Source organism: Parasteatoda tepidariorum, chromosome 3 (genome assembly GCF_982258835.1).
Source record: "Parasteatoda tepidariorum strain Cologne lab strain chromosome 3, Ptep-v5.0, whole genome shotgun sequence".
NCBI classification, from domain to species: domain Eukaryota; kingdom Metazoa; phylum Arthropoda; class Arachnida; order Araneae; family Theridiidae; genus Parasteatoda; species Parasteatoda tepidariorum.
The window spans coordinates 28,441,843-28,465,438 of NC_141757.1; the positions used below are offsets into that span (position 1 = coordinate 28,441,843).

General features: G+C 28.7%; 1 protein-coding gene across 2 annotated transcripts in view; it reads right to left on the bottom strand.

Moving 5' to 3' along the window:
* Window positions 1-23,596, bottom strand: part of LOC107449454 (cell adhesion molecule Dscam1) — a 168,217-nt gene that overhangs the window by 35,951 nt on the left and 108,670 nt on the right. For both annotated transcript variants that reach the window (XM_087159005.1, XM_087159004.1), the window contains exons 5-10: window positions 22,561-22,678; window positions 15,163-15,338; window positions 11,998-12,267; window positions 8,283-8,690; window positions 2,391-2,552; window positions 447-734 (exon numbers count right to left, since the gene is read on the bottom strand). In XM_087159005.1, coding sequence (XP_087015131.1) covers window positions 447-734; window positions 2,391-2,552; window positions 8,283-8,690; window positions 11,998-12,267; window positions 15,163-15,338; window positions 22,561-22,678 — 1,422 coding nt within the window. The remainder of the gene's footprint in view (window positions 1-446; window positions 735-2,390; window positions 2,553-8,282; window positions 8,691-11,997; window positions 12,268-15,162; window positions 15,339-22,560; window positions 22,679-23,596) is intronic.

Below are 23,596 nucleotides of genomic sequence, written 5' to 3' on the forward strand. Positions count from 1 at the left end.
ATTTCTAAATTAAAAAATTTCAAATTTTGCCTCTGAAGGTATTAGGGTACCTTATTTCAGTAAACGCGGAGCTATACACCGGAAGTTTTCACTAATCCGCACCGATTTTAGTACCTCGTTATTGTTAATATTGAGTTTTCCTCCAAATGAATCAACAATGGATGTTTCGATTGTACTTCGTCGATTGGGTGCTCTGTTTCGGGAAGCGAATTCTCAATTTTACGAACCAGTTCAAATCCTATGTTTTATGCTAACTACGCTAAATTCGGATTAAAAAAAATTTTTTTTAGCATGTAAGCAGAATTTAAATTACACAAGTAGTACATGTTCTAGAACGTTTTAAAGACGTTAAAATAGTTTATTAATATCATTAAATGTTTTTTTAAAAAATAGGAACTGTTATTAAAAGGAATAAGAATATAATTTAGAGTAACACTTAAACCTACCGTTAACTATCATTTGCATTGTCGCGTTTGTGGAGGATGCGACATTAGAAGCGACGCAACTATAATGCCCTCTGTCTGCAGATGTGATTCTCTTGAATGCCATAATGGATGAATCTTCGGTAGTTTGGATTGTGATGTCACCATGAGCGACAAAAGGTAGTCCATTTTTCAGCCAATGAAAACGTAGTGGTGGGTCCCCTTTAGACACTATGCACACTAATTTTGTTCTCGCTTCCTCATCTACTGTGCTGCTCTCACGAAAAAAATGCTGGTCGATGACTGGTGATACTGAAATATGAGATATTGAATTTAAAATTTTGTGTCTGTACTCATGGCAAAGGTACCTTTCAAGTTTAATCAAGGCTGTGATATAATTTTTATATGATTTTTTATTGCTTTTGCCAAATAACGGTTTTTATCATTGAATTTAACAACTTTTTCATAATTACTCACTCAAATACCAGTTCAACACAATGTAATGCAATGAATGTAGAGCTGGTGGCCGATTTTTATGTACTTGATTAAGAATAAGTTACACATTTCGTGAAATTTATTTTTAACTAATTCACCAAAAGTGTTACCGGGATTGAAATTTTTTGAACATTAACTAATTTTTAATGAATACTGCAAAAAACCAAACCAAAAAACCTTAATGGTATTACATCAAAAAAATTTAAACGTTCTTATTATGTTATGCGTATATGAAAAAAAGGATAAAAAATAATAATTTTTCTTTAAAAATGTACACAATCTGTAGTTAAATTCAGATTGTGAATGAGAACTGGTAGTTTTTAAAAAGGAATTTAAAATAAACTAGTGGGCTGCGCCCCCTGCTCGCTAACGCTCACCAATCCCCGAAAATTGCTACGGCTATATTAACGAAAATTGCTACGGTTATATCATCCCCGAAAATTGTTACGGTCTTATATGGTTTGCTTCGCAAACCAAGCTCGCTTCGCTCGCTACTAACTTAGGTGCATTGCAAACGCACAAAATTCTAGAATTCAAAACAATCATTCAAATCCATATAACAACTTTTTAAAAAAAAAAATTACATTGTTTTAGTAAATACTAAGTCATTAAAACAAATTTGAATTCAAATAAATGACATGTAATTCGTTAAACCTATTAGAAATGTGCTATAGTATAAAATCTTAGGATAAAATTTCAAAAATTGATATCTCTTTAAAAAGGTTAAAATTTTGGCTATAATTAAGTCTATTAAAAATTGAAATAAGTGAATTGCAATGGAAAAACCTGCATAAACAAATAAATTCTAGTAAAACAAATAAATTCGTGATATAAACAAAAATCGTCAAATAAATTCGTAATATATAATTTCGTGAAAAAAAGTGCTTTCGACAAAATACTAAAATGGAGATCTGTCGACAAAGACTACTCACTTCTGCCTAGCTTATGCTCTCTCTGGTTATTTCAGTTTCCGTTGTTAAAAGCGCTATATGTTGAGCCATCTCAGCTAGATTTGGCATGTGACATTTTTAGCGGCAGTCATTGGTCGATTTTCTAGCGTTGCCATTCGGAGAGTTGTAATGAGGTTTTTTTTGTCGCCGTGTAAGAGAAATATATATATAGATATATTTTACAAATATTCTACGGGAAGAAAAACAATAAATAAACCTTGTTGCGAAATCTGCTTATATTTAGCGAGTTTCAACAGGGGAATCGTGAAAAAAAATGACAAAAATTCCTATCTCAAAATATTTTTATTGTATTTCTTTTTAAAAAAAATTTAATCTATTATGCTAATTAAAACTGAAACAAGATAAAGTTTATATTGAAACCAGGAAAGTCTCTTATGGGATGGTATATTTATTTTTTATCTCCAAAAGTACAACTAGCAGGTATTATATCTGTACTACTTCATAAAAAGTTGAAGTTAAATTTCTAACTAAACTAAAGAGAAACTAGACAAAGATGACTGACCTACAACGGAAACAGAAGTTGTTCCTGAAGCTGTTTCTCCATTTGCACCTTGAACAGTACAACTGTATGAACCTTGATCAGCTGATCTCTGAACATTTTGAATAGACAATGAACCGCCGTGTGTGACCTTTTGTCGATGGTTAAGAGGTAATAACATACCACCTGAAAAAGACCAAGATCATTAAAAATCAAACAACGAACCACATATCCAGGTCAAACCATAAGTTTATTGTTTCAATGTACAGGGTGTTCAAGTAATAGTACTCTTGACATGCAATTTTATAAATAGTAGCAATAATGATTATCAGAGAGATAAAGCATGGTATGTCATGGTAAATCCAAATAAAAATTAAAGTGCCTTTTCAATAAAACAAATTTACATCATAAGAGCTTTTTTTTAATATAAATATTTTAAGTATTTCATTTCGTAAAAGAGCAGAATTGTTTTTTTTTTCGAGCTTCAGCTCTTCCTGAAAATGGCAATCGAATCGACTTTTAATTAAGAATAAAAGTTTAAAATCGTGGCATACAATGAACATATTTGAAATTTATTTCACAAATTCACAACATAAAATCTAGAGTTTCAGGACGTAAATAATATTTTTAATGACTCAAACGTTTAAAATTGGTGAACGGAGAAAAAAAAACTGGTAAAATTACCGTAATGCATGGTAATGTTATTTCAGGTAAGAATAAAACAATGATTCTGGTATTAAAAACCAAACGATTCCGTGTTTAAGCAATTTATTTGGTAATTTCTCCGTTCGTATGGTAATGATTTACCGGGAATTCTGGGTTTCTAAATTATGGTTGTAATTACCACACATTTAGTAAAACTTACAAAACTGATAAGCAAATTTAACCAATTTCAACACATTTACCAAACTTTATCGCTCATTAAAAACCATATTTTATAGTTAATTTTATCAAAATCATTACCAGAGTGCTTCAGTAAAAATTATTGAGATTTTTGGTTTTATATAGAGCCAGAAACATAGCAAATTTTACCATTTTCTGGTAGTTTTCACCATACATTTTTTCTCAGTGTGCCACACACTTTGCACTCAAAGTTTATTCTAAGTTTCATTCAAAGTTTCATGTTACGAAGAATAAAAAGGGGAGGCAATAGAATGTCGTGAATTTTGATGAAAAAGTGATTAAATTTGTTATGATGATATCAATAAACACTTTGAACATTGATTTCTTAAATTTGCAACACATAACATTGTATTTTAACTGTGCTCTTATTCAAATTGGCTTCATTACACATAGCTTTTGAGTTATAATTTTTTACAAAGATAGCAATAGGACTATTTGTCAATTTTAGAATAATTTATGAAAGAGTGTTACTAGTGTTTGTAAGAACATTTTAATACATTTTTATCAGACGTAAGTAAGTGCATCTATATCTGAACAAATTTTAGCGATGATAAAAATATTAGATGTTAGAGTTAAAAATATATATAATCAGAAGCCAACGCTAAGGATTTCAAATTATTAGCTAGTAAATTATCCAAGTATCAAAACTAATGGCCAATTTTCGAAACTCGTCACCAAATGCAAATCTTTAAATTATTTTAATGATTTTTCCCAAAGAAACTATTTTGCGGTATTTTATTTCAGGCTTGTATTATTTAAACCCAATTCTAATTGGTAATGCGGCGCATCTAACGAAAATTACTGCAATTGAATAAAAAATACTGTTTTGTTTAGAAAAATTCATTTTCACGTAATTTTGAGAATCGAGTAAAATACATATTTTTCTTTCCAGTGGAAAAAATCGTTCGCAAATACTTTCACCAAAACAATTTTATTCGCCATATTTACGATATAATCGTATTTAGTGATTCGGCGAATGCTTAGTGCTGGCTCTGATAATGTTTATAAATAATTTTAAGTGCATAACAGCTATAAAATATAATTTGAATATTTTTATTTATTTTCCCTAGGGAAAAATATATTTATCGAAAATTGTGCAAAACAAATATATAAGAAAAGAAGAATAGAAAATAAAGATTTATCCGAGTTTATTTATTTTTCAGTTTGCGTTTTAAGTTTTGATGAAGAAACGTTTAAAATAAAAAGTAAGTATAATTTAGATTTTTATAGCGCATGCCGTTTGTATATAGATACAAAACAAAAAATACTTATAATAAACGTAGAAATTCTGCTCCGAAATATGACTATCATCCCTCCTTAATTTCAAATTGTAAATCAATGTAAGACAGTAGAATTCTTTAGATTTATTCATGATTTATAAAATATGGTTTCATACAAAGTTATATCCTTGAAAAAACATATATTTGATTAAGTGTCAGATAAAATAAAAACGTTTTGTCATTGTTGATTTCTGGAAAAAAGTGACTTCATTTATATTTGATTCATAAAATATCAGAAGCAAAACTATAACTGTTTCAATGACTGTTTACAAATACAAGAAGTATGCGCCAATTTTTATTATTTTGTGTATAAAGACAGATATTTCAAGGGAATAAATCAAAGTGTTTTACTACCTTTTAAAGCAATTTTTATGTTTTAAAATATTACACTATTTTATTTTATTTAAAAATGTTTACTGTTTTGAATAATAATAAGCTAGCTTAAAAAAGTATATAAAATTTATATGTCTGACAAATAGAAAGGGGAAAAAATCTTAGAATATATTGCCGGAAAAAAGCTCTGTTATAATTTCTTTTTTAAACGCTATTCGCTTTCACTTCAACAACAATTCTTGAAAACAAAAATAAAATTTCATTCCAATAGTGTGCTTGTTTGCTTTTGATATTCTTCCTGGAAAAATATTTCTCTACCGAAACACAATAGAACTTTTGTTCCATTCACAGTTTACGAATGTTTTTAGTGTAGCCTGTTTTTGAACATATGGGTTCTTCTCAGTTTTGTTGTTTTTTCTTACTGTTTCAAAAAAAAATTTAGTTTTAGATTCATTCGAAAATTTTCTCTGCTTTTGCTTCTTTTGTTTTCGAATTTATCTTCAGAGCATATAAAGCTTTTTTTTAAATTTGATCTTGGCACTATTCCATATTTTTTGTACAGTTTTTATCATTCATATTCACACATTTTGATTTCTTTATTCTTTGAAGGGTTTCGAATCATTCTAATTGCATTTCTGAATCTCACAGTTTTCGAATGTCTCTAACAATTGCGTTTCTGAAAAGAACATTGTTTGAAAGTATTTCCGAAAGTTTTTTTGTCAAGAAATATGATACAAAAGAATGTAACAGTTATGGTGAACTAGAAGATAATTGTTACTTTTAAAATACACTCTTAAGATGTTTTCGTAAAATTCAGAGTTGTCATGAGTTAGCGATTAATTTATATGGCAAGCACCCTTCTTTAACAAAAGGACCCAGTGTCTGCAATTCTAAAGGACTTCGGATAAATTAGTAGATTTGTTTGTTAATTTTTACGGCATAAAGATTCCTAATTCTATCTAAAGGCGAAATTTTTTTCACATGGGTTTCGAAGTGCTAAGCGTGGACACAGCGATCCTAGGTTCAAACCGACAATGAGCACGTACACAAACAAATCACCTGAATTTCAACTAGAACTTGGACAGAATTAAAGACATTTTTTTGAACTCAGTGTTAATTTGTGGTCCGTGGTCATATATTTTATGAAAAAAAGTTACTGGCAGACCGGAAGTTTTACAGCTATGATAGCTTGACGGCCGTGCATTTATTATTATGATCAGTGACTGTATTTAGAATCATTCGGAAACTTTTCCTGCCATTGTGCTTCTTTTGTTTTCTTCAAATTTATCTTCAAAATAACAAACGTTTTTTAAATTTGAGTATGGCATTTTTTTAAAGATGTTTTTTTTATATAATTTCTTTTGTCATTTGTAATCACACGTTTTGAGTTTTTTTTCTCTTTTAGGAGAATACGAATAATTTGAATATCATTTCTGATGCATGTAGGAGTGTACTTCATTTATGCCGCACTACTGATGTACAATGGGCTATTGGCGGCAGTCTAGGAAACATTCCTGAGGGTAATCCGAAGACATACCATCACAGTCTTGATCCTCTGCAAAGGGAATCTCATTCGTAAGGCCCACTTCCTTAATTTAGAAATAGATTTTATTTTTTAACCGTTGTTGAACAGACGACCCAATTTTTGGGATTAAGACTGCTAATGTTCACCTTCGTAGAAATGTAATTTTGAATCCAATCAAGGAGACAAGGGAACTTCAGGATCAAGTAATGGGTGGGACTCTCGTGGAGGACTTTTTGAGAAAACTAACTCGCATTTGCTTTACACGGATAAGAAAACCACGAAAACCTTCCACGGTTAGCCTGTTGGCAAGGGGACTCTAACCCATGATCCGTGTACCATAAAGGATGTCTTACGTCAGCACTGTGGTCGGTACGAGCCGGGTGCGAAATTCGTATCAACTAACCATAGCTGGGATTCGAACCCGGTTCAGCTCAGGGGGGGGGGCGAGCGCTTTATATCCTAAGGCACCACGGCTCTCAGATATAGATTTCTGTATTGCTGAATCTTTCAATTTTTGCAATATAGGAATAGATTTTTGTCTTTCTGTATCTTTCAGTTTCGGAATATTTTCTACAATTGCTTTAAAGAAAACAACATGGTCATTTTTCGAATATTTTTCGCCAAGAAAAAAAAATCCGCTGTGGGAGTGCTTCAACTCGCTGCACGGTTTCAGTTTTAAACTATATCAATCATATCTTAATAAAAAGAGCATAATAGGTTATAAAAAGGACAAATAAATTAGATATTGAAAAAAAGTTATTAATCTTTTTCGAACAAGATTTCTCCTCTGATCTGAAAATTATTAAAATCAACGAACAATTCATAACCTTGGCAAACTTTTCCAAAAAAAAGTAAAGGAGTAATTTTTAAGATAATTAAAACATTCTTTTATTGAAGCTTGTCATTTTCAGGTAGTTCTGTTTTGTTTGTTTTACATTCGCAATAAAAATTTGCACCATTTTTATAACCATCGTTGAACAGCTGACCCATTTTTGGGCTTACGACTATTAATGTTCAACTCCGTAGACTTGTAATTTTGAACCCAATCCAGAAGACAAGGAAATTCTCGGATTAAGTATTGAGAGTAATTTGCTTTCATGGGGGACTTTTTGATGAAACTAACCCACATTTGCATTACATGGAGAGGAAAACCATTGTAAACTTCCCACTGTTAATCTGACTGCAAGGGGAATTTAACTCATGATCCGTCTACTACGGAGGATATTTTGCAACAGCACTGTGGTCGGTGCGAGCCGGGTGCGGAATTCGTATCTACCAGTCAAATCCCAGCTTGGCCGATTGAATTGCATTCCTAATTTTCTTTTCTAAAATAGTTCATAAAAAATTTATATGTTTTATTCAATTTATAAAGTATTAATTTTTAATTTAAGTTATGTTTTTAATTAAATTTTTATGGACAAATCAAATTAATAGATACTTATTTTTTTTAGTTTTTAATTATATATGGAATATTTGAAAATGAAATATATCGTTAAAAATTTCAATTAAATTAATTTAATTTTCCTCATTTTTGGGGGGAATAATACGCGTGGAAGAAAACGCTGCATTGTTGAAAAACGTGCGATAAGATATTTAAAAGAAATTCGAAACTATAGTTTAACATTCATTCGAAAAAAATCACCCTTTATTTGGTTATACTGGTTCTGATTAGGAATCCAATTTAATTGGTTATACTGGTTCTGATTAGGTGATGTTTTCGTAAATTTTTTTTTATTTTAATAAGATTATTATTTTTTTTTTTTGTTTCTCTCTGGCCTCTGCCCGAAAGTTTCCAAGACTTGGCGATTATTCTGCCACAGACCACGATACCGAAATCTTCTCCCCAAAAAATTATATAAAATGATTAGCACTTACTTTTGAACCACCTGATACTTTTTATTGGGTAACCTCCATAAGGGCAACGTATAAGCAACTCTTCACCTGCTATGGCAGTAATATTTGGCAGAGCTCTGACGAAAGTTAGTCCATAGACATTTAGTCTCGAAGAATGGAAGGTACTGCCAACGTCGTTGCTCACTTGGCATTTGTATTCCCCTCCATCCTCTACCCTCGTATCACTTATGTTAAGAAAACTGACCACGTTGGCGTGTTCTGTGATGTGATCGCCAAATGTGACGCGTCCTGTTCTCGACACTGCCCCACCATCCACGTACCATGTAACCTTAGGAGGAGGATTGCCAGTGGTTACACATTTCAACGATATTGGGGAGCCAGGGTGGACAGATTGTTCTGGAAACATCGACACTAGTGTGGGTGGGACATCTGAAAATAGAATTATTAAGTGCTTATTAAAAATACTACTGAATAATGATCATTTATATTTATCATGTCTTAATTAGACAAATAACGTTACTTCTACTAATTAGACATATTTCAATAAATTAATTAAATATGCATTGCTTACAAAAATTTGATTGACTAGGCTTGTTCAATTATTTGAATAGTAAATAAACTTATGCTAAAAATTTAAAACAAAATTACAGATATGGAGAAAAGCTATTCAGACATTTAATTTTTTGGAGAAATCCACGTTACATGCTGTACACTCATACTTTATACATTTTTGTGTAGTTTAAGGATTGTTTCTGAGAGTTATAAATAATATTTTTTTCTTCTGTCATTGAAACAAAGATACTGGAATAGACAAATATGTTTTGCAATATATTATTATGCGATTAACGTTCAAACAATCACTCAATCTATATGGAATCATTTTCTAAAGTCCCTATTTAACGAATCAAAATTAAAATGCACTTTGAAAGCTTTGTCTGTCTTCCAGAAACAGAATTTATGCTTTAATTCATTCATAAAATCAATAAACAGAATAAGCAAATGATTGTATTATTTTATTATTGACTGATTTGTTTTGGTGTTTGTATTGTTGGCATCTTAGTATAAAGTTTGAAGGGTTGTTTATGTAATGTTTGGGACCAAATGGATTTGGATCCTTTCCCACTTCAAAATCACTATGGGGTTGTTATTTATATCCTACATCTACTGAAATCTTCGAATTGAAAGAATCAAAAAAAAAATGAATGCTATGTAGTTAAGTAAGATTCAAAAATAAAGAAACAAATTTCCCTGATAAATCTTCATATTTATTTTCCTACGATATTTAATTTTTAGAAAAAAAAAACAACTAGAGGAATTAACTATATTTCAGACAAGAATTATTTTCTAAGTACAACTCCAACATAGATATTTAAATGAAAAGATTTGCATTTCCATTTTATGAATTCCAAGCTAAAAAATGCTACTGACCTATAATCTATTTTTATTCTTCCTCTAACGTTCTCCGGATATATTGTTATCGATGATTTTAAGAAAACCTATTCAGGTTTGATTTTTGTCCAAAACAGATGTTTAATATAAATGCAGTAACGGGGGACTAGTGAATTTTATTCAATGCATACCCTGTTAATCTTACACTCAACATATAGAGATAAACAAGAATTCCTTACTTACTAGTAAAGGATTTACGATTTAATATGAACTCCGCTTATTTTAGATCAAACCTTTGGTTTCGGTTTATATATATATGTATATATATATATATATATATATATATATATATATATATATATATATATATATATATATATATATATATATATATATATATATATATATATATATATATATATATATATTTATTGCTCTCTGGCTATAGTAGTACAATATTAGAAAGCACTCCTTCTTGATTATATTATTGTGAGAGCTGATGACGAAATTATATATTATTCTTCTATTCTATTATAATTATATAATTATATATTAATTATATATATATATATATATATATATATATATATATATATATATATATATATATATATATATATATCACAAAAACAGTCATTTTCATGTCCCCAGTATATTTCATGTTTGTTTTACAACTTACGAAAAAAAAATTTCAGGGAAAGTGTCTTTCAGAATGCAGGATAACAAAAGAATAAAAATAAAATTATTAAATTTTATTTTTTATTTATTTTAGGTAATTAAAGTATACCAATATGTCATTCCCTCACTTGTCCCCACTGCTGATTTAAAAAAAGAAAAAAACTGTTTCTGAAAATTTTCTTTTTTTTACAAATTCGTGTTTTTTATTTCAGATATTGAAATATTGAATTCAGAAAATCAATTTTAAATTTAATTTCTGATAAAAATATTAACACAACACTATTTTAAACTTTGTCCCTCGTGTTTCGCATCATTCCCTCACAACAATGTTCTTATCACCTGCAATCTTCTTAGAATAAAAATATTTCAATAAAAACTTTAGCAGTTAACAATTGGCATCATAGAACAAAATTGCAGTATGTTTCCTTCTTCAACTTAAAGAAGCTTTGCTGTGGAATAAATTTGAATGAATCAAACCAGGTAAAATGTTTTATATTTGTCATTCCCTCAAGTCATTTTTTAGAGTAAAATAAAATACAACTTCATCGAGAAAGTGGATAATTATATGTTGCTTTCTTATATGAATTTAATTGTATGTGATTGACTTCAGAAATTAATTAGGCCTAACTGTTAATTTTAAATTTTATTAAATTTGTCATTCCCTCACTAGTGTATAAAGTGAGGGAATGATGCTGAAGTGAGGGAATGATTCAAGATGAGTATATTATTAAATTTTTTTTTGTTCAATCGTGCCAGCCAATTTTATTTCCCAAACCTGCAAAAACTATTAAATATATAAAACTAAATTATAAAAAATATTAGATATAATTAGTATGTTATCATTTTCAAACTTTCTAGATGTAACTTAGATAAAAACATGTATTAAAATAAAATATCATACCCTCACTTTTAGTGTCATTCCCTCACTTTTTAAATAGTGAAATTAATTAATTAATTAAAAAAAAATAATTAATTAATTTATTTATTTACTAAATTAATTAATTAATTATTAATTATTATAAATTAATTATTTAAAAATTAATTAATTTAAATATTAAGTATAATTTATAGGATATGTACTTTCTTTATAATGCTATTACATATTTCTATTAATATAAAAAGTTTCAGAGCTTTTTATTCACTTTACTTTTTTGGGATTTTATGAACTGATATATATATATATATATATATATATATCAGTATATATGATATTTATATATATATATATATATATATATATATATATATATATATCAGTATATATGATATTTATATATATATATATATATATATATATATATATATCAGTATATATGATATTATATATATATATATATATATATATATATATATATATATATATATATATATATATATATATATATATTTATTAATTATTTCGTAACCATATATTATAGCATGAATTTTTTATGACGTTGACATTTCTGTTGCGATTAGTCATTAATATCATTGTAGCATTTTTTGGAATAGACAAGAATTCAAACTAAAATATCTTTGAAATAAATGCGTTTTTATTTATGCAATTAAGAAAAAAATAGTTCTCCCTTAATCCAAATATACAATTACCAAATTAAACAATTTACAATACTATAATGGTAGTTTTTATACAAAAAAATGATATATGCAGTAAGTAAAGCGTATGTTCTACCTGAAATTTTCAGCTCCACTGTGCCCTGAGCACTGTCGTTATCATTGTAAGCAAAACACTGATACATTCCTCTGTCATCCCGACGGAGAGAAGTAATCAGCAAGACTTTTCTTGATACCAGCTGTATTCTATTCGTTGGAACTATAATTTTCTGGTCTTTCATCCAAGCTATTGTATGCACTGGGTATCCAGAGACATTGCAGGTAAACGTTGCTTCCTGACCAGTATTTAATAAAGCGTTTGGAAGCAGCAATGATACTTGTAAAGGTGCTGAAAAGTACATATTATGTCACTTAATAACTCATAAGCAAAAATAAATGTTATGTCACTCAAAACTTATAACAAAAATAATTAATATGTCACTTTATGAAAAATAAGCAAAGAAAAATATATTATGTCACTCAATGACTCATAAAGAAAAAAATATTATATCACTCAATACTCATAATAAAAAATGAATATTTTGTCACTGAATAACTCATAAGCAAAAATAAATATAAAGTCACTCAATGACTCATTAACAAAAATTAATAAAGCTCTTCTACAAGATTCAAGAAAATTACTTTTTATTCAGAAGCCGTCCATAAATTGATGTCACTCATTTTTTCCACACTTTTGACCCTCTGTCACAAAGCGTCACTTTCTCATAACACTTCCCCTCCTTTACGCTATATTAAGTAAACATATCTCAGTAGTTCTGTAACAAAACCCATGTCATAAATCACATTCTAAAGTTTTATTTTAATTTATTTTTAACTATGTATTATGATATTTGTATTTGTATATTCGCTTCGCAAAAAACATCTTTCCAGTTCACATTTTGAGAAATATTTAGTGTCCTGAATTTTGTATGACAGAAATGTATATTTTACAGTATGAATTTTGTATGAATCTTAATAAAATTCTCTCAAAAAAGTAAGAATCTTCTTAAAATTTTCCACAACGTGAAAACATATTGCTCTAGTGAGCAACAACGAATGCTACCGTTGTTTAAGAAATTAAAAAAAAAAAATTTTTTTTAGACTATTTAGACTATTTTGCTGAGTTTTATGACCAAAAAATTTACATTTGATGCTTTGCGTGTTTGAAGAAACTTTTAATTTTCTTTAAAGAAAAGAAACTCTAATTTTTGACGGTTCAACAATCTTTAGCCTGTATCACTGTATTTGACGATCATTTTGTCACGAAATGACGTGATTTTTGTCGAAAAGCAAACGATCACTAGGCAAGCATATTTTCTGGGTTCTATTTCCGTTCTGACTTAGAACTTATTCCCTCATACTCTTTTCATTTTACGTTGCTCTTCAAAATCAATATACAGAATAAAAATTAATACTATGTTGGTTCTAAAAATCATGAGCTGTCATGAGCTTCAGGAAATGACACGCCTTCAGACAAAACAAAAATAATCATTAGGCAAGCAGAATTTCTAGTGACTGCGTACTTATATCCAGTAACTGCGTACTTATTCAACCATAATCCTTTTTTTAATATTCTTCTGCCTAATCAATGTATGGAATTAAATTTAATACTACGGTGGTTCAACAAACCATGGGCAGTATTTCATTATATTTCACTGTAATTTGTCACAAAACTACATACTTTTTGACAAAACACAAACACTTACTGGGCAAGCAGATTTTCTAGATTTTATTTCCAGCTGTGACTGAGTATTCATTAAGCCATACACTTTTTATTTCATGTTGTTCTGCCTAATTATTATGCAGAATTAAATCTAATACTATGGTAATTCATTAAACCTAGGGTTGTAGTTCCTTAGATATGACTATCATTTGTCATGAAATCACATGATTTCTGACAAAACATGAACAATCATAAGGTAAGCAGATTTTTTAGGTTCTATTTCCAGTGACTACTTACTTATTCAGTCATAATTCTTTTTGTTTTATATTATTCTGCCCCAATTAATGTACAAATTTAGCCTAATATTAAGGTGACTCAACAACCCTTGGGCTATATTTCTTAGATTTGACGATCATTTTGTCATAAAATCATTTGATTTTGATAGCTGTTATTGAGTACTCATTCAATCATAATCTTTTTTTTTAGTTTATGTTGCAAGGCCTGATCAATATGTAGTATCAAGCCTTATAATATGGACGAAATTCGTATACTTGAGAAAGTTAAATAAAAAGTTTTCTCTATTTGACAGGAGTGTCATGAAATATGCATAACATATTTCCTAACATTTTAAAAACGAAATTATTTTCCTATTTAATCTTTTTTCAATAAATAAAAATCATTAATATAATCTGCAATCTTTTTATAGCACAATCTAGAATTGAGTGCAGAATAAAATCTATTTTTAGATATTCCCCCTACATTTGCCTAACACATTACCATAGAACCCAAAAATCGTTATATAGTCAAAAATGTCTTGATTTCATTAAAATTCGCAATTATTCGCACGCTTTCATTTCCGCCTACACATTTCAATGCGTAAGGCTAAGAAAAGAAGCCTTGGCATTAAATTGAATCAATTAACAGCCAATACAGGGATTTCTCAACTTTCCTTCGCGAAAACTACGCTAACGTACACATGACAATCGCATTTTTGATTTCCTGGTGAATGGAAGTGACCCGTATGGCCTAGCACTGTAGCCACACCCTCCATACCATTTTCTAAATTTATTAATCTCTATGAATATAAATAAATGAATTTATGAAATAAATGAATTTTTTACTTGAAGCTTCATATGATTTCATATTTTTGAAATAAAATATTTTTATTATTTATCGAATTCAATTTTTCATTAAAGCAGTTCAAATTTTTTAATATCTACACTCTTTGGAACAATGTATGGACAACTGAAAATACATCAATCAAATTCTTCTTCAACGAATGGTTAATACATCAATCAACATTTTCAATGAATGGTAAATTCATCTTCTTCGAACCAAAATTATTCCTGGATAGGGAGGTTTACTCGGAGAATTTCTCAGAAAAATGCTTCATCAGAGACAAATTTTGAGTATCCATTTCTTACAGTGCACAAAAAAATGATTTGTGATAAATTGATATATTTATAAACGTTGCAAAGTATACAGTTCATGAATTTTCGCCAGGAAGTATCTATGTAATGGAAGTAAAGTAGATATATTTTTAGTGTCATGTAGTTGGATAAAGAGTAAGTAGAGAGATACCTGAGATAATGAGTGATGTTTCTATCCTCCTCTCGCCAATACTGTTTCGGACGATGCACTGATATTTACCAGCGTCTGTTCGTAACACTTTCCGGAAATTGAGCGTTCCCTTCACCAGCCACACTCGTCCGTCTTCTTTGACGGGACTTAAGACACCGGAAATTTCCTTCATCCATCTGAAAATTAATAAAATCCAGACCGAAGAATAAATAAAATGAATCCCAAGCTTTTTTTTCTGTCTATAACTACACAGAATGTATTATACTATGATTAATTTTGAAGAATAAAATTCTAAATTATAATCAAATTGTTCCGAGTCTCATAATTAATTGAAGATAGCGGAAATTTCCTTCATCCATCTGAAAATTAATAAAATCCAGACCGAAGAATAAATAAAATGAATCCCAAGCTTTTTTTTGTCTATAACTGCACAGAATATATTATATTATGATTAATTTTGAAGAATAAAATTCTAAATTATAATCAATTTGTTCCGAGTCTCATAATTAATTGAAGATGCCGGAAATTTCCTTCATCCATCTGAAAATTAATAAAATCCAGACCGAAGAATAAATAAAATGAATCCCAAACTTTTTTTTTGTCTATAACTACACAGAATGTATTATACTATGATTAATTTTGAAGAATAAAATTCTAAATTATAATCAGTCAGTTCCGAGTTTCATAATTAATTGAAGATACCGGAAATTTCCTTCATCCATCTGAAAATTAATAAAATCCAGACCGAAGAATAAATAAAATGAATCCCAAACTTTTTTTTTGTCTATAACTACACAGAATGTATTATACTATGATTAATTTTGAAGAATAAAATTCTAAATTATAATCAATTTGTTCCGAGCCTCATAATTAATTGAAGATACCGGAAATTTCCTTCATCCATCTGAAAATTAATAAAATCCAGACCGAAGAATAAATAAAATGAATCCCCAGCTTTTTTTTGTGCTATAACTACACAGAATGTATTATACTATGATTATTTTTGAAGAATAAAATTCCAAATTATATTCAATTTGTTCCGAGTCTCATAACTAATCGAAAAAGAAGAAAGATTTCAGAATAGTGAAACAGGTATTATCAAACTCCGTCATGAATTGATGGAAAGTAGTAATTTGTTAACTTTTTTTTAAAAATTTCCAATGACAGAGAGCTTGATAAAATGTAACAAGTAAACAAAAACCAAAAAACAAGGAATAATATAAAAATAAATAAAAAAAGAAATCATCGTCTAATTCGGCTAGTACTGTTGACTAGTACTGTCGGCTAGAGCTGCCAGCTAGTAAAATTAAAAATTCACAAATTAATATGGTCCCCACACAACCCCTGAAACACTTAAAACCCCGAAAGAAAAATAATGAATCTGGGGTTTGCATAATTTATAGGCATGACTTCAGGATTGTTTATTTTTAGTTTTGTTGCGCAAACCGTGCACGCAAATTTAAAAATCGTGCACGCACAGTAACTCTTTATTAGAACTAATTCACGTGTTTCGAACATTGTTTTGTGCATTTTTTTATCAACAATGTATCAACTCCTGAGTTAAAAGTCGACTTGTGCCTGTTTTATTTTAGCTTCCTGCCCTTCCATCATCAAGAAACAAAAGCATTTGATAGACTTTTTCATACAACAAAAAAAATTTAACAGAAGAAAAAGTGAAAAAAAACTGCTAATAATAGATAATATAAGATATTAAAATTTATCATTTGCTTTTAAAAAAAATTGTGATGTGAAGAGTTATGATGTGATATTTAAGTAACAAAGGTTGCATTCATTTTGCTGCGTTTTAAGTGATAAAATTCATTTATTATTAAACAAAAACTTAAGAAATTTATTCTATTTCCTGAAAATATATATAAATATATATATTGTTACAGTAGTAATATGAATAGACATATTCACATTACTATCCCTTATCCAATCTTGAGATTTTATTTACTCTTATTAGGATAAAAAGAAATTTTTAAAAAAAAATTAGCACATTTTGTTTAACTTTGAAATATAAATCTCTCGAAACAGGAGCCAAACAATTCATTTTGAAGATCTTTTTCAATCTTTTCTACTTTCTTTACTTCAAATAATAAGTTGAAACGGAAAAATGAAACAAAATCAGATCGTAAAAATGATAAATGATACATTTTGTGACAAATAAACTAAAGAACATCGTTCTTCTTTCTTAGAAAAAAAATTTTTTACACCTTGAAAGAAACTTTCAAAAAATAAAGTAAAGTGAAAATATCGATGTGTTAAGAGCACTAAAAGCGCTCCTTTTATGCATCTCACAGTTCTTTTTAACAGCAAAATAAATAGAAATGAATAAAAGTCACGATTTTTGTTTTGTTTCTGTCAGATTGCAAGAATTCTTAGAGATCAAATTTGTTTAAAAGGGAAATTCAAAATACCGAAAGACGATGTCAAAAGGACGATAGATAAGATGTATTGCTCTAAAAATAATTAAATAAAAAGAACTATTTCTGGAAGTTAAAAAATGCTTTTATCTATTGGTTCTTTTTATTTTTTTATTTGCTTGAAATGCACCTGCATTTCCTGGTGACATTTTAGAGTGAAAACTATTCCTTGGCAGTAAATAAATTTTTTGAATCTTATTTATTCTTTATGTGATTAATTAAATATTTTAAGTGAGAACTATTTCTGGATAATAAGCAAAAACAGTTGTGGTAAAAGTTAGTTATTTAAAATTGCTTTTTCTTTCTCAAGTATTTTTTCGATATCTTATTTGAGTCATTTTTATTCATGTGTCACATTTTAGAATAAAACGTGATTCCGTAATGGAATAAATGTTTTTTTCCCTTAAGCTACATTATTTATTATGTAATTAGTTTTGATAATTATTATTATTGGTTATTTTACTTAATTATTAGTTTTAACTTAATTATTTAACAATATTTAATTAGTTTACGGTACGCAGTAATGACTTTATTAAATGATAATGCCCAAACGTTCTAGAAAAGTAAAAGAACAAAAAAATTAAAATGGGGAATGTAGTTTTAGTATGATAGGTAAATGTTCGGATTAAATGGGTTGATCCTAAATGTATTGGAAAAGGAATGTTGAATTTGTTAATATCCTCATTTATTTCAACATGAGGTGAATGAAACATGAAGTGTAAGCTCTAACTCACATTGAAGTTATTTGGTGTTGCTTCAGGAAAATTTAGAAATCATTCTAAAACAACAATTAAAGAAGGAGAGATTTTCAGAGAGTCAGTTGTTTGAAACTCGTAGCAAATGAAAATTGAATACACTTTTTATTGATCTTAATGCATAAAGGAAACACTCTTAAAGCTATAAAGATTATTACTATCATATAGCTCATACTCTTAGAAAATGCGATTGATAAAATACCGCACTCTTATCTTTAGCATAAGGCAATGGAAACTTTTTAGTAAAACAAAAGCAGTGATACTAATTTTTAAAGTGCAATTACAAAGTGCTACTTAAAAAGTGCAATTAATAAAATATCATACCCTTATCTTAAGCAAACGATAATGAAAATTATTTTTAAAAAATGATTCTTATCTAGAAAGTGCAATTAATAAATAATCCCACTAGTACTTAAGCAAACGACAATTAAAAATTAAAAAAAATTATACTTACTTAGAGAGGGCCACTTAGAAAGTGCAATTATTAAAATATCACCCTCTTATCTTAAGCAAAAGACAATGGAAACTTTTTTTAAAAAATGAGACTTATTTAGAAGTGTCACTTAGAAAGTGAAATTAATAAATTATAATATTCTTATCTTGATAAAAAAAACAATGGAAACTTTAAAAAGAAACCAATTTATTTGTGCACAATGCTTAGTTTAATAAAATTAGATAACGTTTTAAGAAGGTTAAATAAAAAATCTTTTTTTAATTCTATTCTATGCAATTTTTTATAACTCAAATATTCGATTTTTCAGATTTGTCTTTCTCTTCTTTTAAGTTCGATATATGCAGGTTTCAATGTATATTCACAACGGAAATGAGATTTATTTGGCTGAAAAAATTAAGTAAAAATATCTTCATCGAAAAGCAAATTGCTTTTATCTAACTTTTATTTTATATTTTATTTGAATTACCTTCATTCAATTGTGAATTTATTATTCATTATAGTGATTTTAAAAAAAAGACTATATTTCCGCAATGTCAAATAATGTTTCATATTGTTTATTTTTTATCTAACTTATTTTACTCACTAGTAACTATTACTGGAATTTTTAGTTGAGAACTACTTCAGGCAGAGAGCCAAGGTTTTCTAGTTTTAAAGCTAACTGTATGAAGAAAACTATTTTATATTTGAGATAATAGTAATTTTAAATATTGAGGAAAATTTGAATTAGCTTTTATCTAAAATATATTTCGATAATTTACTTGAGCCAAGGTGATATTCATGGGTGACATTTTAAAATGAAAATTAATTCTAGATGAGAAATAAGATTTATATCTTACATTTATAAAGAGGGGATTAATTCTGGAAAGTTAAAAGATGTTTTTATTTGCTTTCAACAATATTTACTTGAGTCTTTTAATATCAGCAGTCATTATTGAAATTTGTACATGAGAATTCCTTCTGATTTCAATATTTTTTTAAATTCTTCTATACTCACTAATGAAAATTCTAAAGCAGAACTGTTTACAAATGTGGAAAATAAATTTTTTATTGCTTAGTCTTTTTAAAAAGCAGTCAATAATAACTTGATGCTATTATAGGCATTCTATATTTCCTAGCTTTTGAAATTTCTTTAATTTCATAAAATTTTTTAATTTCATATTATTTTTTTAATTATTTTTAATTTTATTATAATTACATTAAAGCAATTATATAATTTTTATCGTATTTCATACTAAACGAATACAGATGCTTTTATTATTTTCTTAATTGCTAACATATTAATCAGTTCAACACTCATTATTCATTGTCACTCATTAATTCATTGAATATCAAAATCTATTTTTAACTTTATTATTCTATAAGCTGATTAATTTTTCCAACCACAAAAATGTTTCGGTCACAAGGTCATATTAAATTCTACCTATCTTTTTGGTGATTAACCTGTAGCCAGATTATTTAAAATTTATTATTGTTAATGCCGGTTTGACTTTATTTTTGGCTGTATCTATCGATAACTTGCCAACTTTGGATACTTTTCTATGATCCTAAGAATCACTTAGGAACTATTCATACACTGTTTATTTAAAATTCTTGGCGTTCAGACAGGGTGGTCGGATGCCCAATGGCTTCTTAGTCAGACCGTTAAAAATTGCAAAAAAATGTCGTATAAAAAAGGATTTCTTCATCTCCGTAAAGGGAGATGCCACTTATTATTTTGTTTTGTTGATATGGCCATATTTGTTCCCTTAAGAAATGCTCTCTAAATAAAGCATGTTTGTTTGCCATATTTCTGCAGCTATCCATCTTTCACTACAAATGAAAATGTACTAGGATTCACCACTATTGCTTTTTTTTTTAATATTTTTTTTTTCATTTTCTATAACTAATGAAAAATAGACGAACTTGTAAAGAAAGAGACTTAACAAGTCTTCTATTATTATTATTATTATCTATATTTATTTGTGCTCGTTAATAACGTTTCTAAATGAGAACTGTTTATTAAAATTGAAAACTAATTTTTATTTTTCTAGTTACGGAAATTGAAAACTACTTAATCTCTAACAGATGCACTCTCTGGAAGAGAGTATATAAACAAGCAGTATCATGATGTAAGGGTGTTTTTCAAAGTTTGATCTGAGTTCCGTTGATTCCTGTAGTAGGAAACATGACTTCTTTGATATATCTTGCCATTCTGGATATCTGCTGCTCACTCAGCTTATACACCAATATTTCGGGAAAGAAAAATTTTTCTTCTAGCCGAATAACGTCTCCATTCTCACATAGAACTTCCATGCACATTCTCACATTCGCCATCCTTCGCACATTCGGACACCATTATGGCGAAATTGGTATTACTGGCCTTTACAGAGCTTTGAATCAAAGCCTGTAGAAGATTTCTGGGACGAATTAGAATAATAAAAAATTACGTAACTAGCTAAATCAATTACCCTCACTGCTAGAACTCATTTCAGTTTTAATATGTTTGTGGCATACAATTCCTATGGTCACCTATGATGCCACAATAGGTATTATGAATTTTCCTAGCTTTTAAAATTTCGTTAATTTCATAAATTTTATTTTTTAATCATTTTAATCGAATTTTAATTAAATTAATCTAGTTATTTCATTTTCTTAAAAGCGAATACAAATATTTCATTCCTTTCTCGACAATCAGAGTAATAGCTAACTTTTTATTTTAATACAAATGTGAAACTCATTAATTCACTGTCGTGACTAGATCGAAAACAGAATCTATTTATAACTCATTATTCTTTATTTCTAACTACAGACATGTTTTAGGTACATGATTATAATATTCTCACAGTTTTTGGCGATTAGCTCTCGTCAAATTATTTTCAAATTTAATATTGATTTAGGGGGTTGGCTTTATTTTTTGGTGTGTTATCTTTCGGTAAATCGCCAACCATAGATCTCTTCCCATGTTTCTAACTGCTCGTTGGGATGATAAGATGGAGGGCACGCAAAAACGGTACCATCATCGTAGTACTGGATGCCTCAGGACTCATTGAGTCTGTTACACTGAAACCAGACCGGGTTGCCTCGATACTTTTGAATAGTTTTTCATAGTATGTAATGAAGAAATTAATTGCATTAAAAATAGGTACTTAAGGATTATGCTGTCGAACTGTACTTTGGGATTTTCCTGGTTGGGGCGGCCTGTCAACGCTCGCGAAAATATGCAAATCCTTTGAGGCCATCATAAGGAAAAGCAATTTCCTCAACAAACATTCCAAACACATTAAATTTATTAAATCATTGTAATAAAATAATAATAACAAAATAATGAAAGTGTAAAAGTACGTAATAAAGAGATCAAAACAAAGTAATACTTTTAATAACTACACATTGAATTATTCTTTAATCCAGCGCTATATATTATTATGAATCATTTCGGCGGCCATAAATCCTTGATAGCTTTTAAAGCGCAAACAAAAAAGTCCTTATACTCGCTCTGTCACCGTTTTAATAGGCTATGGAAAACTAACTCGCGTAGTAAAGGATTAGACAGAAAAAATAAGATAAAATTTGCCGTTATTGGAGCAGGATCTATCTTTTAGCGATAATATCGAGTTTGGCAAAAATGGTAGACAGGATAATCCCGAAGTACGAAAATCGTTGACTGGATATTCCCAAAGTACGAAAATGGTCAACAGGATAATCCCAAAATACGAAAATGGTCGACGGGATAATCCCAAAGTACCAAAAAAATATTTAAATTTTAATACGTAAGTCATGAGCACACCTGTAAAGAGGAGGTGGGTTTCCTTGAGCGACGCAAGGTAATTGGGCTGATGATCCTTCATCCGTCCTTACCTGCAATCGACTGAATGTCACACGAGGCAAAGTGGATGCATGAGGCTCTGAGGTAGAATATGAAAATAAGAAAGTTATTTGAAGTAAAATGAATTTTTAATCAAATTTACAAATTGATTTACAAAGTTACATGAATTCCTATAATATCAAGAGTTGACCGGCAAAACAAGAAATGATTAAACAATTCACACATAGCCTAAGCATTATACAACACCGAATGGCAAAGCAAAAAATATTAATATTTTAACAGTATTACCCAGAGTTATTACAATTTATTAGTATTATTTGAGAGAAATTTCTGGGTGAAACAAATAATTTCACATTCTGTTTTTCTTTAATAAAAAAGTATGGACTTTTGATATTGTTCATTGTTGCCGGCGCATTCTTATTGGCTAGAAAATAGACATTAAAACTGGACAAGCAAGCATGACTAATATAATCGAGTTTTGAATAGTCGTTAATAAATGGAGCTAGAAATGCATTTATTATCAGATTTTCTGTGAAATTGAGCTGAAATATAAAGTCTTTGTAAATTGGAAAAAAAAAACTTTTGAACTTTACGTTCTAGGATTTAATCTTAATGGTTCGAGAGGGTGACTTCAAATATGCTAATTAATTGGAGTAGACAATATTTTAAGTTACGAAATCAGACGCAATAGCGCATTTTCTCTGGATAATTTCTGACTCCCAAAATATAGCGGGTCGCAGGCAATCTGGAAAATTTGTTCCCCATAGTTTGATCAAGAGAGCAGTCCTAAGTTTCGACCTTCTAATGTGAACTTTATTTATTGCCATTTCACCACATACCGATAACATTTGAAACCAATTAAAAAAATTTTTGAAAATAATTATGAAATTCATTTATCCAAATATAATTCCTACAAACAAATTAAAAAACAAATTTAAGTACATTTTTATTAGTTTATTTATCAATAGTTGAAAATATTTTGAATTGTAAGGTACAA